Source organism: Prionailurus bengalensis, chromosome D1 (genome assembly GCF_016509475.1).
Source record: "Prionailurus bengalensis isolate Pbe53 chromosome D1, Fcat_Pben_1.1_paternal_pri, whole genome shotgun sequence".
In the NCBI taxonomy this organism is placed as follows: Eukaryota; Metazoa; Chordata; class Mammalia; order Carnivora; family Felidae; genus Prionailurus; species Prionailurus bengalensis.
Genome location: NC_057346.1, coordinates 103,516,186 through 103,539,813, shown reverse-complemented (window position 1 = coordinate 103,539,813; position 23,628 = coordinate 103,516,186). Strand labels below are relative to the sequence as shown.

The window sequence follows — 23,628 nt, the reverse complement described above, 5'->3', positions numbered from 1 at the left end:
TATCAGCAGAGAAAAAAGTTAATCAAGAAACAAAAACAAGTAAGATAAGAGGAAATGAGGCCATAGACCAGAAGGAATGATTATGGAAAAATCCTTCATAAATTTTCTGCTTCTCAAGAAAAAGGCACCCACCGTTCATAGAAGTTTAGAGCTGAAAGGATCCATGATGTCTATTAATCAATGACCTTGGACCCCACATGAGGAGCCCATGTTAGAGCTTCAGTATTTGCCAAAGATGAAGGAGCCCCATGGCAGAGCTGTAACTATACTCTAGATCCCCAGATGCCTAGGCTAGTGCTGAATTAGTGCATCGCACATACGCCGTGAGTTCAGGCTGAAATGAACATGGGCATTCAACAGTGCTCACTGGGAAACTGTCTGGAACACAACGTCAGAAAGTTCCCTGGCGGGTACAGGAAAGGAATGAGGAGACCCTCATGGAATTCTCGGATAGTAAATGTCTACAGTGGCCACACAGAAGAGTTGCCCATTGGCAACTGGCTGAGTTCGTCAACTCAGAAAATAATTTTCCTCAAGTACTTTTCTCTAGCTGGGTTCAGTTTGAGGGGAAACCATTGGGGAAATTCCTCCTCTTTGGGGACTCATTAATTTTAAAGACCTTTTACAAAGGACACTAAATGATCTGACTAGATCAGACAAGACTGGACTCTGAGTGGCTGTACCAGAATTTATTTTCTATGGTTAAGGAAGAGACTAGACTTCTAATTCCAAACTTGAATTAGGATTATTCGACAGGATCATCCTTCCAAAGGATATCTCTCTTACCCTACTTCACCTTGACCATAAATTTCTAAGAGGTGTCTCTTCTCCTGAATATTAGCATGTAGAGGAAACTTCTCTGTTTTTACCTGGATATTGTAGGTACCACATAGCATCTACTTCTCCTCTCCAGGACATATTGCACCATGCAAAGTTCATGGATCCTCACTACATTTTATCCTGTAAAAGTCAGTGAACTCTGAGAGAGAGCTCCTTTATCCTACAGGGTGGGAACTGAGCAACTCAGAAAAAAAAAAGGAAAAGGGGAAAAAAAGGTAACCTTCTCTTTAGTGAATTTCCTTAGAAGGCTGATGGAATGAAGCAAATTTCAAAATGGTAAGAGAGCATCTCAAGAGACTTAATTCCTTTGATTGATTTGATTTAGATTTTATTTTTAAAAATAATAATAGAGAACACAAATTCCTATAATGTTTACTATTGGGGAAAAATACTCATGTATATCAATATTAAATTGTGGAAAACCAATGAATTATCAGAGTGTGTGTTACTATCCACTTTCACAGATACAGAAAAGGAAACTCTGATAAATGATTGAATTGCTCAGTTTCATATACCTGATAAGTATAAAGCCAGTATGAAACACGTCTTTTGCCTTTTCTTTCACTATTTCCTCCTTGGGACCATCCTAAAGAGTATAGCATGAAACCCACTTTTTTCCAGTAACGTTATTAAATCATAAGCAATTTAATGGTGCTATGTGAAAACTAAAGTATTCCATGGTGAAAATAGTTGGAAATTTTTCAGGCAAAATTAAGCTATTTGCTTTACAATAGGACCTCAGAGAACTTTATTGTACTAATATGCATCGTGAGCCTTGAGGAAGAGTGTGAATATTTTCAATGTCATCAAACTCATTCCTGAAGCATCGCCAACAGCTCACGTTCTAAGGAACACAGTTTCAAAACTGGTTCCTCAGAAGATGTTTAAATTCTCTTCTCAGGTGCTTTGTTTCCTTATAAGGCTGAATTTGGCAATTAAGTCATAATTTTCTTAGATCCCTCTACATAGCTGAGCCCAAGACTTGAGTTCATAACAGACACTCAATAAATGTTCACTTGATTTATTTATGGGTAAGGTACCATGCATGACCTTAGAGTTGAGATGAAGGGGTTTTCTGGAAGTTCACAGAGGGAGCACCTATCTCTAGAGTTGGGGGAAAATGAGAATCAGGAAAAGTTTTCTGGGGAAGAACTGAACTGAGCTCTGAAAGAGGAGTAGGATGTATCTAAGGGAAATAGTTTGGGGGGCAGGAGATGTATTAAAGAGCTCTCAAAATATTTGGCAAAAGATGTGGCCTCCCTTACCTGTGTGCACAGTAGTAGTCTGAGTCTGGGCATGTTTTTTAGCAACACTACCAGAGTCATACCAAGTATCCTGTTTTGCCTAGATGTTTGCAGTCTCTAGGTAAGTTAAGCAGCCTTTGATATAGGTGAAAAGTGAGGTATTGATATAAATAGACTCTACTCTCTGCTAACTAATACATCCAGTGTGGATTCTGGCCTCAGGTTTGCCCATAACCAGCCACATGCCTTTGGACAAGGCTTCATCTTGGTGGACCTCAGTTTTTGCATGTAGGATACAAGAGGATAGAACTGATGTCTCTTGAGTCCCCTTACAGTTCCCAGATATAAGGATTCGACTTTCTGTTTTATTTTTTTAATGTTTATTTATTTTTGAGAGAGAGAGAGAGATTGTGTGAGCAGGGGAGGGACAGAAAGAGAGGGAGACACGGAATCCAAAGCAGGCTCCAGGTTCTGAACTCTCAGCACAGAGCCCGATGTGGGGCTCAAACTCACAAACCGTGAGATCATGACCTGAGCCAAAGTCGGACGCTTAACTGACTGAACCAACCAGGTGCCCCTGCATATTTTCTAAAAGAGTACACGTTTGACCTATGGCAGGACCTGGCCGTGGTTTCATGGTTCCCTGACATTTTCAAAAGTGTTTCTGTGTTACATGCATGCTGTTTATGCGTTGCCAGGATGCAATACATTACAAACTCCAATACTGCTTCATTGGCTATTGAGGAATAATCATTACCTGAGTTTCCCAACATTCTCAAACTTACTGGCTCAACATGCACATCAGTGCTTCCCACTACTCATCAACTGAGTCTATCCCACCCGAGCCCTGCTTTATGCCCTGTAGCAGACAAACTAAATAACCACTGTACTGAGGAAGTCCCAGTCAAGGTGGAGCTGGAGGAATTGCAGGCTAACTGGGCTGTAGAAGGAGCCACCCGACGTTGGCTTTTAAAGGAAGTTTAAAGGGCATGAAATTTAACCACAAAATAATCCGATTTAGTTTGAATCAAATCAATGGCCATAGGGATACACTGATGAACAAGAGAGACATTCTTGCCCTTAAATATCACTTAAATGTAGCCCTGACTGAAATGTTTATCAGACGGGCACTACCAGAGTTGAGTGCTTTAAGCATGAACTCCCCAGGAAAGGAATACAAGTAGCTGGAAATCAAGTGAATTCACAGGTAGTGATGATAACAGGGTTGGGAGGTTCTTTGAGAACAGCAGAGTGAAAAACCTTTGAAAATGAACCCTGAAGAGGAAAGCCCTATTTTGTAAACAAACTCTGTTGCGTCTGGTTTTTCAATAGGCTATGTAGACCCACCTTGGATGTGTGTGCGAGTTGCTCCTTGAAATCACCTTGTAGTGACTTGTCCTGGCAGACATCAGGTTCCAATACTACATGTCTTACTTTATCCCCAGATTATGTCTTGTACCAAATCTCGCATGTTCTCATGAGGTACAGTGCTGCACATTCAATGCCCATGTCTTAATCCGATAGAATCATTTTGAAATGTTTTCTTGAATCCAGATCTCTTATGTGGTTTTCACCACACATAATTATAAATATTTTACTGAAATCTCACTTCCACTTTGTTTTACTCTTCCTGATTTTCTGTTACTATTATTATTCAAGGTTTATGAGAGCAACTGTACAACCTGGAAGGATTCAACTGTAGAGGAAGCTCTTCCACTCTGGAAGAGACAAGAATGAAGGGTAAATATCCAAAGGAAACTCACCACCGTGAGAAAAGAGAGGGGAGGGCAGTTGGACGCTTGCTATGCCCCAGACACATTATTTTTTGAAATATTTAATCTTCATAAATTCCCTATTAGGCACCAGATTCACTTCCTCCATCATACATTAGAGAACCAAGGCTTACCAAGTAACATAATTAATGTGAAAATTAAATTAGCAAATATAAGGGGACTAGATTTCAAAACCAGATCTCATTGACTACAAAAATCCGTGTGACTGACACTCTACCAGCCCTCCTTCCCAACACCATGTTGAAACACCAATGCACAGAGGAAAAATTTTAATTTGCTATATGATTGCCAAATTGTGTATGTTCATTATAAAATTTGTAAGGACAGAGAAGCGTAAGTCATAAAGAAAAAGATTCTCAATCCCACTCACCCATCAATATCTATTATTAACATTTTTAAAAATGTTCTTTCAATTTATGAGCAGATATAATTGTTTTTTTAAATGGAATCATGATGTAATGCTTTTTTTATAATCTGCTTCTTCATGAGCCTTCTAGATCTTATTAAATAATTTTCTGCAACATCGCTTTTTTTTCAGGAATAGAATTTAGTGATTCATCACTTACATATAACGCCCAGTGCTCATCCCAACAAGTGCCCTCCTTAATGCCCATACCCGTTTAACCTATCCCCCCACCAACCTCCCCTGCAGCAGCCCTCGGTTTGTTCTCTGTATTTAAGAGTCTCTTATGGTTTGTCTCCCTCTCTGTTGTTATATTATTTTTGACTCCCTTCCTTTATGTTCATGTCTTTTGTATCTTAATTCTCACATATGAGTGAAATCATATATTGCAAATGGCAAGATTTCATTGTTTTTTATTGCTGAGTAATATTCCATTTTATATATATATATATATACCTCATCTTCTTTATCCATTTATCCGTCGATGGACATTTGGGCTCTTTCCATACTTTGGCTCTTGTCAATAGTCTGCAATATCATTTTTAAATGATGACATGTTCTCTCACATGGATTAACCATTTTCTTATTACTGATATTTTGGTTGACACAGTTTTTCACTGTTATATTGAAAACTGTAATAATTTTATGCACAGACTCATAAATAGTCTATAAGAATAAATTTTTTAAAAGAATATCACTGAAGCAAAATGTAGGCATTTACTCAAGTCTCCTATTACATATCTCCAGATTATACTTCAGAAATTTTTCTAGCACCTTCTACTTCCACTAACAATAGTCAGGGATGTGTCTCTCCTTGAAACTTTAACAACAGCAGGGATTATCTTTTTTTTCCACTACTGTCAGTTTATAAGCAGAAAATAGTATCTGATCTTGTTTCATTGTATATTTATTTGAGTATTAATGACATTGGATTTGCATATATTTGTTTGCATTTGCATATTTCTTTTTTGAATTGCCTGTTCAGATCCTCTATTTGTTTTTCTATTGATGGGTTTATTTTTGGTGAATTATATAAGATTTCACCTTCTATTTAGTTTGCTTATTTTATTTTTGACCCACAGATCTTTTAAATTTTTATTCTGTCAAAATATCAATCTTTTTATGTGTGCAGCACATTTGCTTGCAAATCATCTGTACTCTTTGGACTGAAAAACGTTCATCTTCACTATCTTGTAGTTTTCTTTTTCTTTTTAAAATATTTGAATCTTAAGTCCATCAGAAATAAATGTTGATACATAATGTGTTAGGGAGTTCTTTTTTTAAAATGATTAGCCCATTGTCCTGAGTCCATATCAGGAAACTGTTGGTCCTCTCGAATTGATTTGAAATAGTGACAATAGTTCGTATCCATTGCATGTATACTCTGTGCCTGGACTGTTCTAAGTACTTTTATAAAATAATTCCTTTGACAAAGTCTGACAACAACCTACAAAGTAGATACATGTATTTTCAGATCCATTTTACAGATAATAAAACTATGCACATAATAGACAGAAGCAATATAACACAGTGAGTAAGACAAGAGACTCTGGAGCCAACTTACGTTTAAATTCCCATTCCGGCACGTGCTAGCTGTGGTGACAGCTTTGGGCAAGTTACTTAACCGCTCTGGGCCTCAGTTTTCTCATCCATACAACAGGTACAAGAGCCCCTTTTTAGAGGACCGTTGTGAAATAAGTCAAGGAATGTAAACTGCATAAATCAATGCCTGACCAAATGAACGCTATCGAACGATCGGCTACTGTTAATGATTCTTTCTGTTCTAACGTGCTGGATCTCTGGTGCTCTACGAATGCCATTTTGATTTATGACGTAACATAGGATCTATTTTATAACATATGATCATTTGTGATCTATTTTAACGTCTTGTGATGCAAATTCTGTTCTGTGATGGCACTCATTTTTTTTTTAGCTCTCTTGTCTTTCCACCTGTTTATTCTTCTAGGGATTTTGATAGGAATTTCATAGAAATTACACATTCCTTCAGAGCCAGTTAACACTAAAATATTGGGTTTTCCATCCAGCCATGTAACAGTTTTCTTCAAATAGTTCCTACTTGTTACTCCTTAGGTTTATTCCCTGGTGTCTTATTTATTATTCACTCATTCCTTTTGGTAGTGGTTTGAGGGAAGGGCACTTTCTTTTTAAAATTTTTTAAGTTTATTAATTTATTTTTGAGAGAGAGAGAAGGAGAGAGAGGGAGCAGGGGAGGAGCAGAGAGAGAGAGAGAGAGAATTCCAAGCAGGCTCTGTGCTGTCAGCACAGAGCCCGACACAGGGCTCAAACTCATGAAACGTGAGATCGTGACCTGAGCCGAAACCAAGAGTCCAATGCTTAACCGACTGAGCCACCCAGGCGCCCTGGGAAAGGCACTTTCTAACTAACATTGATTAAAAAACAAAACAAAACAAACAAACAAAACCCAGAAAGCCCTAAGATCCAAACAAAGCATGAAGTACGTACTTACCATAATCATTTACTTTAACTTAAAATATTCAAAGGGGAACCTATTCATCAACCTTTGGATCTAAAGCCGAGGGCTTTGAGTTCGTATCACCTGAAATCAAAGCCTTGATTCTCAGGATATGTTAATTCCAGTTTTAGCTTTTGTAACGATGGAGTGAACATTTAGACCCATGGCAGATATGAATATGAACTTACTGAAAATTGTATCATTTTCACTCCCAGTCTTTCATTGTTCTGGCACACACCGTATCCCACAAAAATTTTTAGCAACCTGTAATTATCAGGTGTTTCTTAAGCAGTCCATTGTTAATTTTCATAATTTATAGCCACGTAACATCTTATCAGGTTTTGTCATACGTAATAAAATCACATAATTACAAAATGACTAGCCAGTGGACTGACTATCGGGTTGGTCCTAATTTTTCAATTGGTTCTGTTGTGTTTTCAGTTCATGAAATCCTCTATCCCCTTTTTTCTGTCCCCTTGCATTGGCTCAGTCACAAAATGTCATGCTAAACCAAAGTAATGCCAGCCTTTCTAGGTCTCTGTGTGTACACTGGGTGGATGTGCCTATGATGTAAATATGAGACTCTGTCTTTAATGGAACATCAACTTCATTTAAACTTGTTTGCAGAAATTAAACATTTACTTTTCTTACTTAAGCCACTTCATCTTATATGCTTGTTCACATTTTCCTTTGTTTCAGCCTTTTGTTCTCTGCACTATATGTACTCTTTTAATCGGGTCATTTGGGATGGATATGCTGTGACTTATTCTACATATGATCATTATAGAAATATACGTTTGAATAGGTATTTCTGTGATTAGTCACATCCGAATGAAATATCTCTTGAATCCTTCCTTATACAGATTGAGGATATTATTTCATTATTATTTTATTTCTCCCATCACTCCCTATCAGTTTCCCAATGAATATAATTCATGGTTTTAAATGTGAGGAATTATCGGGACACCTAGGTGGCTCACTTGGTTAAGCGTCCAACTTCGATTCAGCTCATGATCTCGCGGTGAGTTCGAGCCCCACGTCGGGCTCTGTGCTGACAGCTCGGAGCCTGGAGCCTGCTTTGCGTTCTGTGTCTCCCTCTCTCTCTGCCCCTCCCCTGCTTGCACGCTCTCCCTTTCTCAAAAATAAATAAACATAAAATTTGTTTAATGTGAGGAATTATTTTAATGTTTTCATTTTATATTATGTATGTTTTTGAGCACTATTCGGGGAATTTTTTTTCTTTCAATAATATTTGTATTAACCATTTAGTGTTAAATATATATATTTACTATTTGATTATTCAAATCGAGTTTTTCCATTACAACTTCCCCAGTCCTGGATTATGTATCCTGATTAGTCACCCAGCAGCACAGAGTCTTTGTTGAGAAATTATTTCAATTGTATTTAGAACGACATACTTCCTAAACCCTTGTAAATCTGAGAGAGTCTGTCTGTTGCTTTTGAACCTAAATCGCTAAAGCCTGGGTACAGAATTCTTTGACACCAGTTTGTTTTTCTTAAACCTATAGATATGACTTTATTGTCTCTTGGGTTTTTATATTAAAAATCAAGTTGTAGTAGCCGAAGGTGCTTAATTTGTACGTACTTTTCCCTTCCTAGATGCTTTTAAAGTTCTTTTCTTACTCGCCTGCGTGTTCTAATATCTATTTCAATTCTGCTACTGCATTTTTAGTTTCCTTATTGCCTTTTCTTATCTCTAGCAGGTCTACCTTCATTTTCCCTTACTCCCTACAGTCCCCTTCTAGGTGAATCTGTCCTAGCCCTAAAGTTTAGGTTCATGCCTGGAAATTTAGAAAAAATATTTAAACGAGAGGAAATATATAAAAAGTGTATCTCAGAAAGGACTGGAATAAAAGGTGTTTGCCCAGTTTTATCTGAGCCAAAATAATGGGATGAAAAGTGAACTCAAGAATAAATTGCAGTACAGCCGTAAAATGGAATACTCTAAAACAACAGAAATGATAACAAATGTTACATGGAACAGCAGAAATAACTTTGCAGACACAATGTTGAAGCCCGTCACAAGACAGTACACGCTTTATCATCACACGTAGGAATTGAAACGTAAACCGATCTGCAGTGACCAAAGTTGAAAGGGCGGTTTACCTTTGTAAGGTAGAAAGTCAGGAGACAGGAGAGATGGGTGTAAGTTTCTGGAATTGTTCAATTTGTCCCTCTTGATAGTGGCTATACTAGTGTGTTTACAGTGCAAAAAATTCAAGCCCTACACTTAGGATTTGTGAATGCCTCTGGTTGTTACATTTCACTAAGAATGTTTACCAAAAAAAACGCATCCGTTTGTCTAATTTAAAAAACATCTACAACCGCACAACTGTTGGATGAAATGCAAGCAAAGATTTAGCCCTTGTCAATTAGATGTAAAATACCAGTGTAAAAAAAAAAAAAAAAGACATTTCACCAAAGAATATCTATAAGTCTTTGGCACAAGGAACTCTACAGATTACTATCTATCCCATTTTTGAAGATTCCTTGGGAAAACATATACCGTAGCCTCTAGTGTGAATTCATCCCAAGCACTGAATTTGGAAACTGGATACTAAATGCCAAATCAGAAACCAAATTTAAAATGTCTGCTTTTCTTCCCGCAATAAAACAACTCAGCGAAGGAAGATCCGGCCCTTTCTGTCGCTCTCTTGCAGGGGACATGTTTGCCAGGAGCCCCGTCCTCAACCAATCCGGCCCCACCGAGTTCGTGTTCCGCGCGTTCACCACCGTCCCCGAACTGCAGGCCCTCCTCTTCCTCCTCTTCCTCCTGCTCTACTTGATGATCCTTTGTGGTAACGCGGCCATCGTCTGGGCGGTGCGCACACACAGCTCGCTGCACACCCCCATGTACTTCTTCCTGTGCAACCTGTCTTTCCTGGAAATCTTCTACACCTCTGTCGTGGTGCCTCTGATGCTTGCCAACCTTTGGGGCTCCCAGAAACCCATTCCGCTGGCTGGCTGTGGGGCCCAAATGTTCTTTTTCGTCTCCCTTGGCAGCGCTGACTGCTTCCTCTTGGCAATCATGGCATACGATCGCTACGTGGCCATCTGCCACCCGCTGCGCTACACCCTCATCATGACCCAGAAGCTGTGCGTCCGGATGGTGCTGTGCGCCCTGGGCCTGGCCCTCCTCCTCTCCCTGCAGCTCGCCTGCTTGATCTTCACCTTGCCCTTCTGCGGGCACCGCCGGGAAATCAACCACTTTCTGTGCGACGTGCCTCCCGTCCTGCGGCTGGCCTGCGCCGACATCCGCGTGCACCAGGCCGTGCTCTACGTGGTGGGCATCCTGGTGCTGACCGTCCCCTTCCTGCTTATCTGTGTGTCCTACGTGTTCATCGCCTCCGCCATCCTGCGCATCCGCTCCGCCGAGGGCCGCCGCCGGGCCTTCTCCACCTGCTCGTCGCACCTCACCGTGGTCCTGCTGCAGTATGGCTGTTGCAGCCTGGTCTACCTGCGTCCCCGCTCCAGCACCTCAGAGGACGAGGACCGCCAAATCGCCTTGGTCTACACCTTCGTCACCCCCTTACTCAACCCGCTGATTTACACCCTTAGGAACAAGGATGTCAAAGGTGCCCTGAGGAATGCCATCGCCAGTAAAGCAGCCTCGGACACCCGTTGAGGCTTAAGGGGCCTGGGGGTGGGTGTCTGTCAGTGGCCGTGATAATGGACTCTGAACAACGAATATGGAATTCTCATGCTTACCTCCCCCACACTTTGCAGTTGACGTTTCTTTTTGCCGTATTGGCCCCATGTCCACAGTCTGTGCTCATTTTCTTGAAGTGCTTGAATAAGATTTGGAAAATGTGGACAAAAACCTCAATGCAGGAGAGCTAGTCTGCGGGCCCTACTTTAAAGGTTCAGAGCTCAGTCGGGGCAATTGCTTCGTCAGGACCTCCCCCCCGCCCAACACATGCATGCTGGGACTAAAGCATCACAGACGCCCTGCCTCCTGAGAAGGCGATGATACTGAGGTATCCTGTGAACGACGCCTTCAGTTAGATGTGTTCCTACAGACATAGACCTTACTAAGAGAAATACACTGTATTGTTGTTTTAGATACGAACGTGTGGCAAACAGAAGCTTATCTAATGCATCAACTTCCTTCCTTCCATACATCCCAATGGGTTGCCTTCATAGTCCTTCATTGTGCCAGGAAGCGGGCAGGAATTGGCATCCATTGACTGAGCAGGACGCCAGCGCTGCGGGTACAAGCCCTCCGTGCCCTTGTTGGCTTTCCTGCAGCTTTACTCTCCTTCCTCACCTCCTCCGGTGCCTTCTTAACGGCTACTGGTCGAAGACCCGCTCAGCAGGTGGCGCCACTGGTCCTCCCACCGCGGCACGTCCTGCAGCCCCTTGGTGGTTCCATCCTCCTGCACCTGCTCCCTGACCACAGGCAAACCCTGTAGAATTCGCTCCTCGGTGCCTTGCACAGCTGACTTCATGCTGCCCAGCCTTCCTGAGGAACAATGAAGTAAAGAGGGATCCAAGGACAGTTCTTAACAGAAATTACCTGCTCCAGAACAGTTGGGGGCAGACACGACCTGTCAGGGAAGGGACTGGATGTTGCCCATTAGGCTGACTTCAGCTAGTGACCCCAAGAAGTAAGTGTCAGCCAGGGGATACTAAAACTCACCTAAGGACTTGGTAAAATGTTTCTAAATGCCATAGGGCTAAGTTTACCAAAGGCCTGAAAATACTTCTTTTTACTAATTCAGTAATTCTCGTTCTAAAATCATAATGTCAAATAATTAAGGCTAACGTAAGTGGAACTAGAAGCCTGTTCCTTACCTTTATAAAACGAAAAGGCATTAAAATCTCACTTCCAGTGTTGGACACATGAATATAACATACTTACAATGCATTTCAATCAATATTAAACAACAAGGGGCAATGTTTCTCATCAGAACACTAAGTGGTAAGAGCCAGAAACAAACCTGTATGTATAATGGGAGCCCAGTTTGGTAAACACACATGTGCAGAATAATGAATAGACACACACCAAAAAGTTAGTGGTTCTTATCTGGGCTTTGTAGAATTATGGGTAATCGTTTCTTCTTTATTCATTCATGCATGTTTCCAAGTTTTGTAAAGTGAGACTGTGTTACTCTTGTAAGCAGATAAATGACAGTTTCTGTAAACTCCTATCACAGCACAATCCACCTTTCTTATTCTTCCTAAACTGGTGTATTTTTGTCTCAGTTACTTCTTCTCTTCATAATGACTGCTTTCCATGCTTTTAATTGTTTTCACGCTGATGTCACATGGGGGTCAGGAGAAGGACTACAAAGTGTTAATTATTCTGGAAACAGTCATGGATTTCACAATGTATGAGAAATGCCTTTGCTTCCAGCTAAATGCTGGAGGGAAGGAACAGAACTCTGGTTGGCAAGCTGCTTATCAACCTATGCAGGCCAAGCCACATCAGGACAGAATGAATCAATTACATGTGCACACTGTGCGAGACATTGTCGAGAATGCAAACATCAGGAAAGTTTCCAACTGTGTTTCCATGCCTCCTTTTGTTTTTATTTAAGGTCACAAATCATATAGAAAATTAACTTGGGGGGGTGGCGCCTGGGTGGCTCAGTCAGTTAAGCATCCAACTTCGGCTCATTTCACGATCTCACAGTTTGTGAGTTTCAATCCCGCGTAGGGCTCTGTGCTGACAGCTGGGAGCCTGGAACCTGCTTCGGATTCTATTTCTCCTTCTCTCTCTGCCCCTCCCCGACTTGTGCTCTGTCTCTGTGTCTGTCTCTCAAAAATAAATAAATGAAAAAAAATTTTTTTAGAGAACAAAAAAGAAAATTAATTCGGGACCCAAAAAGAAGGTGAACTGTTACTCTATCCAGATGAAGCTTCCAGAGAAATGATCAATCCTTTCAGCTGGATTACTGGGCTCCCCTAGTTACCTTCCTGGGCATATTTTAGCTGAATGGAAGCTCCTCCTTTTTGTCTTTTTTTCTTTTTTAAAAATTAAACATGACACTACATGCAGTACAAAATGGAAATCACTTCCATTCACTGAAATGACACTGCCTGCAAGTAACTTTGCCAGAAACATCGTTATGTCTTCTTAAACACTTTATCACTGATATGTTTGTCATACTGGATTTCTCCAAGTCCTTTCTCCTGGTTCAACGGGTGCATGAAAGGAAGGGTTAGCCACAGTGGTGAGAGTTTTGTTTCCATGTGCAAATTCCTTCCCAGCACTTCTCAAAAATAATTATTTATTTTTAAACCCAAATTCTGAGGAAAGGTATTTTGAGAAATTAGGGAAATTGGAAAAGGCATTGTAACTCTCCCGCAAGAATTAAAGCATAATAAGCAACACAGAGAGGCTACTGGTTTAGAGAATCCACGAATGTCCGGGGGAAAAGAAAGAGCAGGGAACATGACACACGGGGTCAGAGGTTAAATTTACACGTTTGGGACCAGGAAAAGACCAGAACAAGAAGCACTGGGCGAGAAACCGTCATGACGGATCAGTCAATCTTGCCGGTAGCTGTTTCTGTGTGTGAGTTCGTGGCCCTGTCTGCTGCTAACTTTGAGTCATCCTTGCAAATAAAATAAATAGTCATAAGCCTATATGCCTGGGAAATTTTATACAAATCCTATGAGTGATGTTCTAAGAAATAACACAGTTTGGAGGCAAATAAGTCCTCAGATTGGCAGTTTTGACATGCGATCCTGCACAGAACTGTTGATACTAGTGGGAGACTGGAATGTGTCTTTCCTCAAATGCCACCTGGTAAGGCTCACGGGCTTTTTCCAGCATTTGCGTATTCACTGGTATTCACTTGGTATATAGTAATATACCTACTGTTTCTAACCATTGAACAAATTTTAGATGCCTACCACAATGAGTAAAGAGGATAAAGAATGGTGAGAATGGTTTTTACATGGCTTAATTTTGTACATTCCTGAAAATTCCCCAGAATTCCATTTTCTCCTTTCCACAGGTTGAAGACCAAGGAAACCATATAAGGAGTGTGTTACTTGTGTCCGTCTGTTTTATCCAAGCACGACTAACAAGTGTAGATGGAGAGATGGCTAGATAAGAGAAGGCCGGAATAAGAGAGATTATGTAACAACACATCCTGGGCAGACGGTTCACTTTGTGGATATTAGATGGGTCAGAAACAACCTGCAACAGCACATCATCAAACGTCACAACAGGTATTTTCACAATGACGACCACGTTCCCTTTCCTCCCTCCTCTCCCTCTCCCTCTCCCAGTAGCTACTTTGAAAACCACATTGTAAAATCATGGATTCTAGGGAAAATAATTAGAAGCTTGAAATAGGATGGTGATTATTCCTTGAACCTCTCTTTGCCCACCAGCTCCGACTTAAGACTTGTCTTAGTTGCTCCTTTTTGGTTTCTATCCAGCTCTCATGAGAAGGAAAAAAGTATGGTGCTCACACATGGGGGGAAAGAGGTTACTCAACAGAGATGGGCCACAGTGTTTTGTAACCATCCTCTGAGATCACAGCCCACATACTTGGTGATCTTTGTAAAATTGTTTTAGAAAGGCACCTCGATGCCATAATACAACAACCCCTTCAACGAATATTAATCATGGGTGTTCATTTACTCATTTTTAAACAAATGTGTAGAAAGAATCTACTATTTGCCAAAGTCTCTGACTTTATGGGTCTAATATTCCCGAGAGGGAAAGAGATAATACATCCATATGCTGGTGCTATGAAAATAGGAGGAGAGTGGTGATGGGGGCCAAGGATTTGGTATACACAAGAATGTTGAGTGATGGTGACTTGGGAATGAAAAGGGGACTGTATTATGTACCTGACACTGTGCTATATGCTGGAATTCATAGACAAAACACAAGATACCTGCTTTCAAGGAGTCTACAGACTATTGGGAACATAACCACACAATTATTAGTGTCTTACACATGGTGTAAGATGTGCCTGTGTCTTCCTCAACATAAGTTTTGGTGCTTCTTATGTGTATTCTCACAGAAGGGTTTATATTTTTTCCATGGCCAAGTTGCTCTTAGAAACTCTGGCTCCAAAATGTCTAAGACTCCCTCCCACCCATACATACGAGTCCAGAAGCCTCCAGCAAATCCCTGTGGCTGTACATAAGTGCCCACTGGCTTGTTTTATCCCGGGTCTTCTTATTTCTAAGATACCGCCACATATCTGGTCTCATCTCTCTTGTCGAGTGTGGACCAACTTCCTGTTAGACCAAGACATCTTGGAGGTCGATATCTTCCCTTTCGATGTTACCATATGTAGAAACATCCTTGGCTTCATGCTGCCTCCCAGCTTCTGCTTCCAGAATCCCAGCAAAGCTTTAACATCTCCACCTCTGCTTCTCTGGGAGAAATGACAAGGCAAGAAAAGATTTTTCCAGGAACTCCGATGCCATCATATATTCAAATTCCCCTTGAAGCACAAAAAGGAAAATGTACTGGCCTTATTTTGGTTTTATTATATTTTAATTGAAGTGCAAGCAGCATACAATAAAATGCATAGATTTCCAATGGCTTGGTTTCATGTATTTGGGCAACTGTATTCAATAATAAGATATTTTCATCACCCCAGAAATGTCTCTTGCACCACCTTTCCAGTCAATTCCCCTCCCTGCCGAGTCAACCACTGTTCTGACTTCTATCACTGCAGATTAGCTGTGCCCATTCAGAAATTCCATATGAATGGAACCCACACAGTTTGTATTCTTTTTGTGTCTGGCTTCCTTCGCTTAACATGATGTTTTTGAGATTCAAACAGGTGGTTATGAATTTCAGCAATTTGTTCTTTTTTATATCTGAGTAGTATCCCAGTGTATGAATATACCACAATTGGTTAATCCAATTTCTTTATCCATTGTGAGCTTGATTCTAAAGTCTCATTTTTGTTTCTGGGTGTCTTATGCTAGACATGTGAAATGGGCACTTGTCATCAGATGGTTTCTCTGGCCCCCATACTCCAGTTCTCTGAACTCCCATGCCCCACTAGCCAGAGCTTAACACACCTATGTCTCAACCAGGCTTTTCTGGAGATATTTTGTTATCTGAGCCCTTGGTGATTTTATCAGTGTTTATCTCAAACCAGCTAAGAAAAAATGGCTGGGATTATGGAGCTTTTAAATTATACTGGACTGGAAACCACTTCATGCAGTTCTCTTTTTGGTTCTGCCCAAACTAATCAACTGATGTCAACAAGGCACCCATCCTTCTAGGGATCAATTTACTCATTTGTACAATGAGCGAGGTTTTAGTTGACCTTCGTGGTGCCCTCCAGCTCCAGATTCCATGACTTTGTTCGTGGAATGACTCCACACCATGTAATTTACGAGCGACTAGAAATGATTGATAAGGAATTGGTAAATGCAAAAGCAGCACCTTTCCCTGACATTAAAAGCGCTCCAAGATCAGGCCCCAAGGTACAACTTTTCAACTTTATTTCTTACTTCTTCTTAGGAACCTCAACCTTAACAACACTAGTCTCTTTACTGAACCCAGAACATGCCATGCATGGTCCCACCATGTGGCCTCTGCTCAGACCATTGCCCTGCTTCACAATCCCTCTCTGTGTCTCCCCACCCATGTACACCCTACCCATGTTAAAAGAACGACTCTGGTTCACGTCTTCCATGAGATATTTACTTACTACCCCAGTCCACAGATAACTCTCCGTCTCCTGGATTCCTGCAGCATTTTCTCTACCATGCTTGATAGCTGACGGCAATCACTGTACTTGTCTCCACCTGCCATTGGCAACTTCAAGTTCTTGCTTCTTTGTTCACATCTTGTATCTGCAAGTTAACCGTGAACGTCTAAGAGGGTAGAACCTGAGTGTTAACCCGCATGACTTCTCCCTAATACCTAAGCCAGAACTGGATATGGAGTAAAGTCTAAGTAATGTTTTGTTAATAAACTTTAAACAGATAAAACATAGTCAGAAGCTTAGGAGATTTTCCCAAGTCCTTCTCTTTCGATAGGGCTAACCCTCAGGTTCTACCTCCAAAATTTCACAGCATGGTAGAGAAAGGGGGTTTCCAGTTCCTGAAACCTTGAACCAGGATAATTTTGAACTCTGGAGGGAAGATTATAATGAGCAATCACGACAACCAGAACCCAAAAGGTTAGGACAACTATGTATCCTTACCCCTCGGGGAAGCAGAAAACAATCCAGATCAGCCAAAGTGCGATCCCAGAGTCAGAGAGTCTGATGACAAATGAAGGAGGGGGATGAGGAACTCAGCCAGAGCCTCAGGGCCAGCTAGAAACGGGAGGACTAGGACTTGTTTTGCTAATACTCTTGCTGTAGTTTTCCAAGAGACCAACACTGGCCACCCCCTTGATGGGATCTTCACAGGGACAACATCGCCCCCACGTGGGCAAAAATCAGTACTTGGAGGTGAAAAAAATCTTAGATATTCTAATGTTTTCTCTCCAAAGCTCACCTTTATCTGACAAAATCTTATTCCATAGTATTTAATGTCATAGGAGCTGGAGAGAATTGAAGATAAAAGATATAAAGGGTCCTTAAGAGGAGAGGGTACCTGGGCAATAATGAATACAAGGTTGAGAAATACTGCTCTGGGCTAAAGGGGCTTATCCTTCCCTTCTCAGAGTGTTTTCATTCCCTTGGAAAAATGGAAGCCCCGCAGTGTGGTATGAAGTGTAGAGATGAAAGAGGCCTGAGTACATCTGAGTGGCACAGAGGTGGGTTGGATTGGAAGCTAACCCTTCAAAGGACACTGCTCGCCTCCCAAACTCTGCCCTTTTTCCTAGGTCTCTCAGCCAGCAGACATCCACGTGAACCTGATTGCCAAACCTGCCCACACAAAGTCCCCCTCCTCTTCCAGACTCAGATTGATAGCCATGTTTCTGAACATGGTTCCTGACTTCCTGTGTGGCCACGGTTAAAAAAAAAAACAAAACAACTACAGACCAAGGTGGAGTCACTTCTCCCGGTACAGTAAACCAAGACTTCACTGCAGTTTCAGCCTCTGCAGGAGTGGGGTTTTAAGCCAATCCTGGGATGTTCTGGTCAGCACCAGTAAGGTAATCTGTCAGAGGGACTCTCTCTCCCCGCTAGGAAGATAAGGTCATCTGCATGATGAGACCCACCCCCCCTCCAGCCCTTCCTCCTAAAGGAAGATGACCTTGCCTGAAACAATCCTTTTCTTTCATTAATAACTTCCTTGTCCTACCCTCCTTCTTATAAAATCCTTTCATTTTGTAAAGCTCCTTAGAACCCCATTCTGCTTGCTAGTGGTATGGTGCCTGATTCATGAATCAGTTAACGAAGCCAATTAGTTCTTCATATTTACTTGGTTGAATTTTTAAAGTTTATTTATTTATTTTTAGAGAGAGAGAGAGAGAGAGAGAGAGTACAAGTGGGAGAGGGGCAGAGAGAGGGAGGGAGAGAGAGAATCCCGAGCTGACTCAGAGCTGTTATTGGAGAGCCTGAAGCGGGGCTCAAACCCACGAACTGCAAGATCATGGCCTGAACTGAAGTCAAGAGCCGGTCGCTTAACCAACTGAGCCAGCTACGTGCCCCAAATTTTGCTTTCTCGCACCGCGAAGGAGCCAGATGGTGCAACTGGAAGGAAGTTCAGAAGAGTCAAGTCCCCAAGGTTGACGGGAAACAAGAGATGAGAAGGAACGAGGTACAAGAGCATCCTTTCCTTTTCTCTTCTCTGAACTCCTGGCTGCAGTGGCTCCTTCCCACATGCTGAGTGAACATGTCTGATGAGTAATCTCGGCCCCTCCACGCATGTGTGCAATCCCCTTGCGGTAAAGCATCTCACCACTTTGTTTGCATCTAGCCTCGCCTCCTTCCCTCAGTTGTCCTCACCTCCCCGGGGAGACCTTCCAAATAGAATGTCAAGATCGAAATTCCTGCTTCGGAGTCTGGTTTCTAGAAGACTCATGCTAAGTTGGCAGTTGTCTTAAGCATTTCAGGCTGTGTAACAAAACATCATAAACTGGGAGTCTTACAGACAACAGAGTTTTATTGCTCACACTTCTGGAGGCTAGAAGTCCGAGACGAAGGTGTGGGCAGTTTCCCTGTCTGGTGAGAGTCCACTTCCTGGTTCATAGATGGCCATCTTCTCCCTGTGTCCTCGAATGGTGGAAGGGGATGGGGGTCTCTCTGAGTCTCAGTTCTGAGGGCACTAATCTCATTCCTGAGGGCTCCACCCTCATGATTTAATCACCTCCCAAAGAACCTCCCCCCCGCCCCCACCACCTGCTAATACCATCATCACCTGAGAGTTAGGTCTGAACATATGAATCTGAGGGGGACACAAACATGCAGACCATAACTGTAGTAGAAGGAGCTCATAAACATGTCAGGATTATGGTTCCACCCACATCTCCTTCCTACCTATAACTAGATAGATTGATATAACAGAACAGCTTGCCTTTTCTTTCTTCTTCATGATGTAGTTCTTTTAAATATTAGTCCTGAGTAACTATACGGTTAGTCTATAGGTTGAATTGTTTCCTGGTGAGGAGGGCGTGAGTGTTCCTGGTTTGGGTTGGAAATACCCGCGCGACATAATGAGGCACATGTAAGCATTAGAAGGGAGGTACTGATTTAGGTTGTGTCTCTGGCTATAGAGCATCGCTTGATCCTGCCCTCTTCAGGGTCTCTTTCTCCTGCCTTCCCAGCAAATCCGTGAACCACCTCAAATAATTTCAGTATGTTTCTTTTGTGTATCAAAAACCCAGAGTTTATTTCATTCTTTGGCAGCTAAGAGCCCTGAGTGCTGAACCACTGGACCCCGAGATTCCCTTCCAATGCTGACGTGCATTCACATGGCACAAAGACCATAGCCTCTCCCCTTCCACTAGAGACAGAATCTCTTTGGAGTCCTAACCCCCTAATGTAGGAATTTCACTTATGTCTTGAGGTATTTCTTAAGTGCTCCCCCTCTACTAGGCACTAGAGAGGAAACAGAAGGAATCCAAAGTATTTACCATCTCACTGAAAACCTAAGACACACAGCAAACAATTCACTTGCGGGATGAAGAGCTTCAACCAAGAAGTGGGAAGGGGCACCTGAGGGCAAACAAAGAAACAAAACAACAGAGCTGCCTGGCTCTTTCCCATTTTCCTCACCGAAGCTGGGATGTGAAAACAACCGTCTGTTTTGAGGAAAGCACTTCAGGGACACCATCCCAAATGACACTGAAGGAGCCAAATGTCCCACGAGAGCCCCGCACCATGACTTGTGCTTGGGGAAAAGAGTCTGGTTCTGAAAAATACCTAAGAGCTGCTCCCAGGCTCCCCGCTGCTACCCTGCCAACAATCAGTTAAGCTGCTGTGTTCAGATTCCAGTAACTTCCTGAGCTCTTATCATCCTTCAGAGGTGAGCCTGTTTAGACTTTAGCGCTGCTCTTAACCAGCGAGGCAGGTGCCTCAGGGACTCCATTTGTGTGGGACTGCTGGCAGGTGGGAGAGACAGGAGATTGTGACTCAAAACTACACGTCGCCATTCTAGTCAAGCCCAAACCAGCCCAGGGCTTAGTGATCACAGGGCCTTAGAAGGCAGGTCTGTGTCTTGCCCCGAGGTTTCAATATCGATGCCTGCCAGTTCTTTATCTCGTCATGGCTTTGGGTGGGAATCTCCCTTCAATAGATAGGCTTCCCCCCTCTGATTTGTTTTATATATATATTTAAGTTTATTTATTTATTTTGAGAGAGAGAGAGTGGGGGAGGGGCCGAGAGAGAGGGGAAGAAGGAGAATCCCAAGCACTATCAGCACAGAGTCTGAGGCGGGGCCACGAGGTCATGATCTGAGCCAAAATCAAGAGTCGGATGCTTAACCGACTGAGCCACCCAGTCACCCCCTCTCCCCTCTGACTTGTAAGCCAGCCTTCTCACGAGCAAGGAGACCTCAGATCTACTGCTCAGTCTCCACTGCCCTTCAGTTTGCCAGAATCCCAGAGGGGGAAGATTCCCGGGGTGTGGCCTCTTCATGGAAAGAAAAGTTATTTGGGGACACGATTATCTCGAATCTTTGAGAGATGAGTGAAGGGAGAGAAAGAGTAAGAGGAGGCAATACAAGCAGAGTAGAAAGACTGGGAGGAACCACATACCTCAGCCCTCGGCCCAGTGTTCTTCCCAGTCAGCTGCAAGGAAACCCAGACTTGGTTCAGTCTCCCTTCCCTGACTCTGGGCCGCACCTTGGGTGGTGCGTCTTGCTTTTCAGTCACTGTTAGTTTTAAAAGTAACTTCTACTTTGGGACTCAAGACCACTTCTAGGTTTGCAAAAGCCTGGACCAATTCAACACTTTAACTTCACACCCTTCAAAGTACTCATCCTCCCCCATGAGCTCAGGCAGCTTGGGAATATGCAGTGGGAAGGAAGAAGAAAGGGAGGGGGTAAGAGGACCAAAGTCCTCAAGTCTGCTGCCGTGGAATACGAACAGTCGGTGAGTTTCGCATGGCAGGCGTGCTCTGTCATGAGACCGGTTGGGGTTCTTCAGAGGCCTCCTTTCTGGGACTGCTTGCATCAAGGGCAATGCATTTTCTACCTGATCTTTTTATGATTCCTCTTTTGTAAGACAGCCCATCCACGACCTCACTGCTACGGCCTCCTCTGCCCCAGCAAGACCTTTTGGGTGGAGTCCCAACACAGTGGTCTGAGTCCAACAAGATCCAGGAGCACTCACTTGGCCTCTAGATAGGAAACTCACCTACTCATGCTATGCCATGGCGAGGGTGCAGAATTGCCCCTCACCATGCTTTCTCCCCTCCCCCAGCCACAGGTGGCTAATCCAGGGAGCCTCCCATCTTTATTTATTTTTAATATATGAAATTTATTGTCAAATTGGTTTCCATACAATACCCAGTGCTCATCCCAAAAGGTGCCCTCCTCAATACCCATCACCCACCCTCCCCACCCTCCCACCCCCCCATCAACCTTCAGTTTGTTCTCAGTTTTTAAGAGTCTCTTATGCTTTGTCTCTCTCTCCCACTCTAACCTCTTTTTTTTTTCCCCTTCCCCTCCCCCGTGGGTTTCTGTTAAGTTTCTCAGGATCCACATAAGAGTGAAAACATATGGTATCTGTCTTTCTCTGTATGGGGAGCCTCCCATCTTTAGAAGTGGCCCACAAACACAAGTCTTCAGGTTCTTACAAGTCCCCTAAACTTTCTCCATTCACCTAACATCCAGCCACGAATGAAGTGAACTTCTGGTCTCCCTTCTTGCACACGTTCCCCAAGAGTAGCTTTTCTGGATCCTCCCCCTAACGTGAGTGGGCAGGAGCACCCACACTGCAGTATATTTCAGTAAGCTCGCTTGGTTCTCCTTCCCAACCTCTTCCCTCAGTGACTCTTCCCAGTTCTGTCTTCTTTAATTTCAAAATGAAAGCGAATGCTAGGAAAGGTGTCAGGGCCATTTTCTTCATTTTTAAGTAATTCCTTCAGGGCTATCCAGCATCTTTAGAATATGGAGTACACCTCACCCATCGTCCTTAGTTTCAGGCTTTTCACTACATTTGGAACCCACTCTAACCATCACTGTCAGAGTCGTGTTCGAGTTTCAAACGTGTTCATTGGGAAATGTCTATCGTGGTGGCTCTGACTTTCCTTTCGAAGGCATTTCCTGAGTCTCTGAACCACTGACGTAGTTCCTTATTAAGTAATCTTTCTCCACCCCCCTCCAGCGGCTGCAGCCAAATGTTACCACACTGGCTTTTCTTTGGGTCTGTGAAGACCTTGTGTTCCTTTCTCCAGATCAGCAGAAATATGCATCAAGGAAATCGAACCACCGTCTCTGGGTTCCTCCTTCTGGGACTCTCCAACCAGGCTGAGCAGCAGAAGGTCCTCTTTGTGCTTTTCCTGGGTATGTACCTGGTCACTGTAGTTGGGAATGGACTCATCATCCTGGCCATCGGCTTGGATTCTTACCTTCACACTCCCATGTATTTCTTCCTTGCCAATCTGTCCTTTGCTGATATTTCCTCCGTATCCACCTCAGTCCCCAAGATGCTGATGAATATTCAGACCAAGACTCAATCCATCTCCTATGAGAACTGCATCACGCAAATGTACTTTTCTATTGTGTTTGTCGTTATTGACAATTTCCTCTTGGGCGTCATGGCCTATGACCGCTTTGTGGCTATCTGCCACCCTCTGAACTACATGACCATCATGCAACCCAGGCTCTGCGTTTCGCTCGCGGTCATTCCGTGGGTCCTCAGTAATGCTGTTGCCCTAATACACACTCTTCTGCTCCTTCCGTTGCTTTTCTGTGACAGCAACACTCTCCCACACTTCTTCTGTGACTTGGCGCCTCTGCTCAAGCTGTCCTGCTCAGACACAAGGATCAATGAACTCGTATTATTTATCGCGGGCTTGTCGGTTGTCACCTTCCCCTTTGCCCTCATCCTCTTCTCCTACATCTGCATTGTCAGGGCTGTCCTGAGAATCTCGTCCGCAGAGGGAAAGTGGAAAGCCTTCTCCACCTGTGGCTCTCACCTGACAGTTGTATTGCTCTTCTATGGGACCATTGTAGGGGTTTACTTCTTCCCCTCAACCACTCACCCTGATGGCGGAGATAAGATTGGTGCAGTGCTATTCACTGTGGTGACGCCCATGATGAACCCCTTCATCTATAGCCTGAGGAACAAGGACATGAAAGGTGCCCTAAGAAAGCTCCTCAGTAGGAAAATCTTCCTCCCTTTGATGCCGTGGGCATCTGATTTATCCCCATAACCAGATGGATGATTCTGCCCAGAGTTTATGGCATAGATGTGATGGTTCAGTTTTAGATCCGCCTCTGAGGGGCTGGGGCTTTCCCACATAGCTCTGGTCTTGGAAACGAGGCCCTAACCCC

At 43.0% G+C, this 23,628-nt stretch overlaps 2 protein-coding genes across 2 annotated transcripts; both read left to right on the top strand.

The window, feature by feature from the left end:
* Positions 1-9,460: 9,460 nt before the first annotated feature.
* LOC122484355 (olfactory receptor 10Q1) lies at positions 9,461-10,420 on the top strand. Its single transcript, XM_043582309.1, has one exon. The coding sequence runs from the start codon at positions 9,461-9,463 to the stop codon at positions 10,418-10,420; it is 960 nt and encodes a 319-aa protein (XP_043438244.1).
* A 12,085-nt stretch (positions 10,421-22,505) lies between these two features.
* On the top strand, positions 22,506-23,507 carry LOC122484354 (olfactory receptor 1S1-like). Its single transcript, XM_043582308.1, has one exon. It carries the CDS (start codon positions 22,539-22,541, stop codon positions 23,505-23,507), a length of 969 nt encoding a protein of 322 aa, XP_043438243.1. The 5' UTR covers positions 22,506-22,538.
* The last annotated feature ends 121 nt before the right edge of the window (positions 23,508-23,628 follow it).

Coding starts and splice junctions, on each gene's coding strand:
- LOC122484354 (XM_043582308.1), top strand. CDS start 22,539: ATGCATCAAGGAAATCGAACCACCGTCTCTGGGTTCCTCCTTCTGGGA.
- LOC122484355 (XM_043582309.1), top strand. CDS start 9,461: ATGTTTGCCAGGAGCCCCGTCCTCAACCAATCCGGCCCCACCGAGTTC.